This window comes from Mastigoproctus giganteus, chromosome 6 (assembly GCF_048544385.1).
Source record: "Mastigoproctus giganteus isolate SK-2022 chromosome 6, ASM4854438v1, whole genome shotgun sequence".
Classification (NCBI taxonomy): Eukaryota; Metazoa; Arthropoda; class Arachnida; order Uropygi; family Thelyphonidae; genus Mastigoproctus; species Mastigoproctus giganteus.
The window spans coordinates 214,397,778-214,404,934 of NC_143580.1; the positions used below are offsets into that span (position 1 = coordinate 214,397,778).

The 7,157-nt window shown below is 38.0% G+C and overlaps 1 protein-coding gene across 1 annotated transcript in view; it reads left to right on the forward strand.

Annotated features, from left to right (window-relative positions):
- Positions 1 to 1,649, forward strand: part of LOC150084937 (uncharacterized) — a 53,496-nt gene extending 51,847 nt beyond the window's left edge. Inside the window, exon 8 of the mRNA XM_090375658.1 lies at positions 1,549 to 1,649. Within this exon, the coding sequence (XP_090231784.1) occupies positions 1,549 to 1,620 (72 nt within the window). The 3' untranslated portion in view covers positions 1,621 to 1,649. The remainder of the gene's footprint in view (positions 1 to 1,548) is intronic.
- The last annotated feature ends 5,508 nt before the right edge of the window (positions 1,650 to 7,157 follow it).

A 7,157-nucleotide genomic window follows, 5' to 3' on the forward strand; every position in this document is an offset into this window, starting at 1 on the left:
CCCCAGAGCAATGTATCAACTCTTTGGTACTACACTGACAGTGGTAGAGAATGAAAAGGACCTGGGGTAATTGTGCAGGCAGATATGAAGTTCTCTGAGCAGTGCAGATGGGCTGCAAGAGTAGCTCGTGGCGTCCTGTCAATGATATACAGGAATTTTTCTAGCAGGGATAAGGAGGTGATTATTCCCTTGTATAAGGCAATGGTCAGGCCACACCTTGGGTACTGTATACAGGTCTGGGGGCCTCATTTCAAGAAGGATGTAGAGCTGCTGGAACAAGATTAGTGAATGGAACAAAGGGGTACTCTTACGAAGAAAGGCTTAAGTTTTGCAAATTACAGTGTCTGGAGACTAGGCGCCAGCGAGGTGATCTGATAGAGGTGTATAAAGCCTTGAATGGTTCGAGCATGCTCAATGCTGATGGGATTCTTCCTCTTGCTCAGAATAATCACCTGAGAGGGCATAAATTCATAGACATGCGGAAATTTGCCTTTAGCCAGCGGGTAGTTGGTTGGTGGAACAGACTTCCATCCCTTGTCGTGGAAGTTGTGAGCCTAAATAAATTTATGGCTCAGATGGACAGGTATTTCTAACGAAAGGAGGGGTGAAGTGGGTTTTTTTTTTTTTGGCTGATGCTGCATAAGCTTTCTTTCTTGCATCATATGCCTCTACTAATGCTAACTTGCATCCTTTTCATATTTTTGGTATACCAAGCTTACAAACTGAATTTTGTATTGGAAAATATAATGGCATTGCTTTCTCATATGCAGTGCCTTTACAACAAGTTGCCTTGCTTTTTTACCCTACTGTTAAAAATAAACTTTACTTTCCTGTTAAGATGTATTATTGCCATTTGTAACACAGTGCCATCAATCACAGGGCATGCAGACACCAGCTCAGTGCAGACTTGGAAAAATGGTTATTAAACAAAACTGCAGTATAAAATATCACATAAAGTAATAGGAGAGTATAAATTCTGTGTTTGCATATAAAGTTAATTGATTATGATTATTATTAGCCATAAGGTGCAAGAAGCCTGAGGCTTATGCTGCACCAGCCAAAAAAAAAAAAATCCTGTGTTACCCTGAGAGAGAGAGAGAGAGAGAGAGAGAGAGAGAGAGAGAGAGAGAGAGAGTGTGTGAGTGAGTGAGTGAGTGAGAGAGAGAGAGAGAGAGAGAGAGAGAGAGAGAGAGAGAGAGAGAGAGAGAGAGAGTGTGTGAGTGAGTGAGTGAGTGAGTGAGAGAGAGAGAGTGTCAGAAGTAGAAGGGAATCACCAAGAAAGTGAGGAATGATGATATCCAGCTCAGGACCCTGGGTTTGCCAAGCCCCATCTCACCAGATGTGAGCTCCTGGGGTAAAATTATATTATATTTTATTATTCTTTTCATAAAATATGATAACACTACAACTGGAAGAGATTAACTGTATCAAAAAATTAATTTTTATTATATTAATGTAACTGTGACACCTTTTATCTAATTGTACTCTTAGTTTCATTAATAGTTATTTTATAGAAATTTCACCTTATAGAAATATCATTCACTTTAGCCAGATTTATCAGCAGTAACATCTGAAGTGAAGATAGTATGCTTCACCTACAAGTCAATCATGAGACAGTGACTTCGCTGTCATCTCCCTACACTTCTCAGGTACAGTCTTCTTTAATTTAGAAACTAATGTAAGGCGCCTTTCAGAATGACAGATAGTAACCTAATTAGCCAGATCTTTATTTTTTATTTATATTCATTTATATTTATTTTTGTTTATTTATATTATCTATGTAATTTGTATTATTTATATTTGTTAATTTTATATTATCTATGTAATTTGTGTTATTATATTTATTTATTATTATATATTGTCTATGTAAAAAATAAATCTGCAACCATTGCCACTCAACTGCAGGATGGAACCTCCTCAACAGGTCATGTTGTGGGAATGACCATAATCTGCCACACTGTGCAGTGCAGGTTGGCAGATTGATCATATTTAGCAGTCAGATGCTTGAACCTCAGTCTACTAAAAGAGTGTGTGCTATTGCATTCCCACTTCTGACCACTCGGCTATGGAGGCCTTATCACGGCCTCCGTAGTCATGTAGTCTATATTATTTGTGTAATTTGTAATGAAATGAAAATTTATAATCTGTGTAATTTATGTTATTAATATATTCATTTACATATATATTTGTATGTATATTTTACTATTGTTTGGTAGAAATATAACAATGTAGATAATGTAAGATAAGTAACCAAAAACAAAAACGGAATGGCTTACGTTGTTATAAAATGTAAGCCATTCCTTAGTTGTTGAACTCCATGTGATATCATAAAATAAATAATGTTCTTGTTTGTATCTTGTAAAATACTCCTTCGAAATATATTTTAGATAACATCCAACAACAGAGTTGCCAGACCTTGATTCAAAAGAACCTTGTCCTCATGATGTTATATCTTGTATAAGTTTAATTTCTGTTTAAAATTTGCCTTTCATGCTATTCTTTCATAAAAATGTAAGATTCAATTTTATTGTATTTTCAAACAGGAACGTAGGAAACTTACTATGTATCAAATTTTTATTCCTGCCTGGCTCATGCTATACTTTCATAAGAATGTAAGAAATTTTTGTCATATTTTCATGCAACACTGTAGAAACTTACTTTGTATCTAATTATTATGCCTGCTTGGTTAATGTATACTGATAGGACAGAATTCATGGAATACCTGGTTCTTGTGCATTTCCGCGTTCTCACCCCTCTCGCTAGTGGATGAACCCACCGCTTGGCAGGTATATATGTACACTGCATCGCTTCATTCATGTAGACAGTAATTCGACATCAGTATGAATAAACGTCGTGAGTTAACTGATTTTGAAAGAGGGATGATAGTGGGTGCCTGGGTCCACTCTATTGCGGAGGTGGTGCAGAAATTGCACTATCCCCATTTGACAGTATCAAGAATACTCCATTTCATTATGGACATCACTGTCCATGATGAGAATAACATCTCATCATGAACAGCACTGTGGGTGGAGAAAGGTGGTAGATGAACGTGGCCATTGACATCTGTATCAAATTGTTTCAGCCAACTGGAAGGGAAAAAAATCAAATTATTATATTAAGGTCTCCTGTAAATGATTACATATACCTGTTTATGTATTATGTCTCTAAATTGCTTGTGTTCTCTGGTCTATTTGCCTGTTTTGCTGTACGAAAAAACCCCAGTTTCTTTGGGGGGAAACCTTGCTATCTACGCATGAGACCAATTAACTCAGCCACGGAGTGAAAAAAGTCCGTTAAAGTTCCATGCGTCATCGACGGGATTCGAACCCAGACCTTTTCTACCCGGTGTGGGGAGGGTGGTGGCGATACCACTGTGCTACCCGCACAGAGCCAACTGGAGAGCGACAGTGACACAAATCACCACCGACTTCAACGAGGGAAACGTCTCCACCAAGACTATCAGGCGATCATTAGCCACAATAGGTTATGGGAGCTGCCGACCCAGCAGAGTCTCATTGCTAGCACCACGACATGGGACTTGATGCTTCAACTGGGTGAAAGAACATCATCACTGGACCTTGGAGACAGGTCTCCTGGTCAAATGAGTCCCATTTCCAGTTATTTTGAGTAGATGAGAGAGTGCATATATGGCAGAAACTGAACAAAACTATGCACCCATCATGTCAACAAGGAACTATTCAGGCAGGTGGACGGCCAGTAATGGTCTGGGGCGTGTTCAACTGGCACATTTTGGGACCTCTAGTACGTCTAAACCCATCTCTGAATGGTCCAGGTTACGTGTCCATCCTTGCAGACCATGTACATCCCTTCATGGTCATCATGTACCCTTAGGGCATTGGACTTTTCCAGCAGGACACTGGGCCTCCCCACAGAGCGGTGGTAACTAGAACATGGTTCGAAGAGCATTCTGCAAATTTTACCACCATGGAACGGCTTCCCCTTTCATTGGACATGAACCCTGTGGAGCAGCTTTGGGATGCTGTGGAAAGGTCCAGTCGAGCTTTGGATCCTCCACCCGGGAGTGCGACAGAATTGTGGACAGCGGTGCAGCAATCATGGAACGCTTCCGTGAACTAGTGGATCCAGTGCCTCGTCGTGTGACTGCCTATATCCGGGCAAAAAAAGATGGGCCTGCCCGTTACTAGGTAGGTATCCCATGATTTCTGTCCACTCAGTGTAGATCCAGCTGCATTGTTGTGCACTACACAATGTAGGCATGCTGTCACTAGCACTCCTTTCCATATTTAGCGATTGAATTTGAACTTATGACATTATTTACATTAAAACTTTATTTGAATTTTAAATAACATATAAAATAACAAAGTGTTCATTAAACAGTTATTTTTTTTTATTTTGTTAAATTGTAAATATTTGAAACTTATATTAATTGGGTCCAGAGTTCATGTTAATGATAGGTCCAGTGTCCAATTGTTAATAAAATAATTAATAACAAAAAAAGGAGATGCAGAATATTTCCAAACCTATTTTATTAATTGACAAAGGTCCATGAAAGGTTTAATGAATTAAATTATTAAAAAATAAAAACAAAAACATTTCAACTATTATTTTAAGGCTCCAAAATATTTATCAAGATCGTATTATTTTATCTACTAAATTTTTTAAAAACATTCCAAATTCTATGCACCACACCAGGAAGACCCAATATAGTGGGCCCCCTCAATTGAGGGGGCCCACTATATTGGGGCGTCCTGGTGTGGTGCATCCCATCATTTGCACAGCCCTGAGCTTGCCTTTTGAGGGATACAAAAAGTCAAAGAACTTGTATTTGTGCATGCTGTAATTTGTGTTTGTGATAAATGCTTGGGATCTTAACTGACAGTTACTCTTGATATCATATTATATTTGTTATATCATAATCAATGGCTGGAAGTTAACAGAATAATAAATTTCGGATGGATAGCATTCAGGAAATATAGTCACATACCGAGGAGCAATATCCCAATTTGTCTGAAACATAAAATAATGAACCAATGTATACTCCCCACCATGACTTTTAGAAGTGAAACTTGGGCATGCAGCAAATTATATTAGGAATCAGACTGTTAGATAAGAAGAGAAACACATGGATTAGGCAGCAAACTCAAGTAAAGGACATCCTTATCAAAACTAAAGAACTAAAATGGACTTGGGCAGGACACATAGCTTGAAGACATGATGACAGATGGACTAAGAAAATAACAGAATGGTACCCAAGAGGAGCTAGAAGAAAACCTGGAAGACAAAGGCGGAGATGGATAGATGAAATTCATGAGTTTGTGGGTAGTAAGTGGATGGCCATTGCACAAAACAGAAGGAACCGGAAAGTTGCTGGAGAGGCCTTCATCCTGCAGTGGATTGAAAATGGCTAATGATGATTATGATATAATCTGCAAGGTGGAAAGGAACACTAGTTTGCCATCTTCACAGCAGCTTGTGCATTTTTCCCAGCATTGTCATTGTTATTATTAGTAGTAGTGGTACAGGCAAATGATGCAAGAAAGCAAGCGTTACAGCATCAGCCAAAAAAAAAAAAAAAAAAAAAAACCACCCACCTCATCTGTCCATCCCTTCTAATAATAAGTCTAATTCTTCCTTAACTTTATTCAAACTACCTACTTCCACAACACCAGATGGTAATTTGTTCCAATAATCATTTACTCTCTGGCTTGAAGCAAACTTTTGCACATTGTCCTGCAGCCATTCTTTTTCAATTTAAGTTCATGTCCCTTGTGTGTGTGTTGTCCAAGAAAAGGCAGGAATACCATCATTAAGTTTATTCATTCTAGTTCAGAGCCTTAAACACCTCAATCAGGTCTCCTTGCAAGTGCCTAGTTTTCAAGTACTGCAGTTTACAGAACCAATGTCTTTTGTACTAAGCATTCCCCTTTGCATTCTTGATTAATCTAGTTTCTCTTTTCTGCACCCATTTCCAGGAGATCCATATCTTTCTTAAAATGATTCATTATAAAAATTCAAAATCCTCAATCAGAAAATTTTTGATTGTTTTGAGTAGTTAAAAAAAAAAAAAAATGGTGAAGTAGAATCAATTAAAACATTTGAATGATCGTGACTGTTCCTTGTTTTCATTATATTCAAACTTATTCTGTTATTTTTTGGTTTACCTTAATGACTATTGCAATTTGTTTGTTTATGTTAATTCTGTTTATTATCTCATAGTTATCTACTCACACGGGACAATCCTCAATGGGTCTTGTCAATGACATACAGGAATTTTGCTAGTAGGGATAAGAAGGTCATTAACCCCTTGTATAAAGCAGTGGTCAGACCACACCTTAAGTACTGCATACAAGTCTGGAGCCTCATTTTAGGACAGATGTAGAGCTGCTGGAACAAGTACAGAGAAGGGCAATGAGAGTGGTGAGTGGAAAAAAGGGTTGCCCTTACCAAGAAAGGCTTAAGTTTTGCAGATTACAGTGTCTGGAGACTAGGCACCAGCAAGGTAAACTAATTGAGGTGTATAAAGCCTTGAATAGGTTGACCAAGCTCAGTGGTGATGGGATTCTTCCTCCTGCTGAGATTATGCACCTGAGGGAGCATAAATTCAAATTCAGGAAAGACAGTTGTAGAATAGGTGTGCAGAAATTTGCCTTAGTTAGTCAGCGGGTGCTTGATTGCTGGAACAAACTTCCATCTGTCGTTGTGGAAGTTAATAGATCAAATAAATTCAAGGCAGAACTAGACAGACTTTTAGAGTGAATGGCTGGGTGAAATGGGAAAGTTTTTTTTTTGCTGATGCTGTATTTCTACTAATGCTATGCAGCAACTGTCAAACACAACTCATAGTAAACCACCTTATCCTCGAATGCCATTAAACTCAAGAGAACGACAAATAGTTTTATCTTCACATGTATGTTCCTCAAACTTGCTTTACAGCAAATTCTCAGAGACCAACTAGATATAAATGATATCTGTACCTTCCTGAGAACAATAAACAAATACCATCTGATCTGAACCCATCTGCTTAGTATATCAAGCCTGTATTAACTAATATTGTAATAGCACAGGTGTGTTATGGTCTTAGTAGCCCTTCCACCAATAAATCAAACAAACAACAATTCTGTTTATTATGATTTGGGTTGAAAATTTAATTTGTATATTTGAGTTTGGTTTAGATC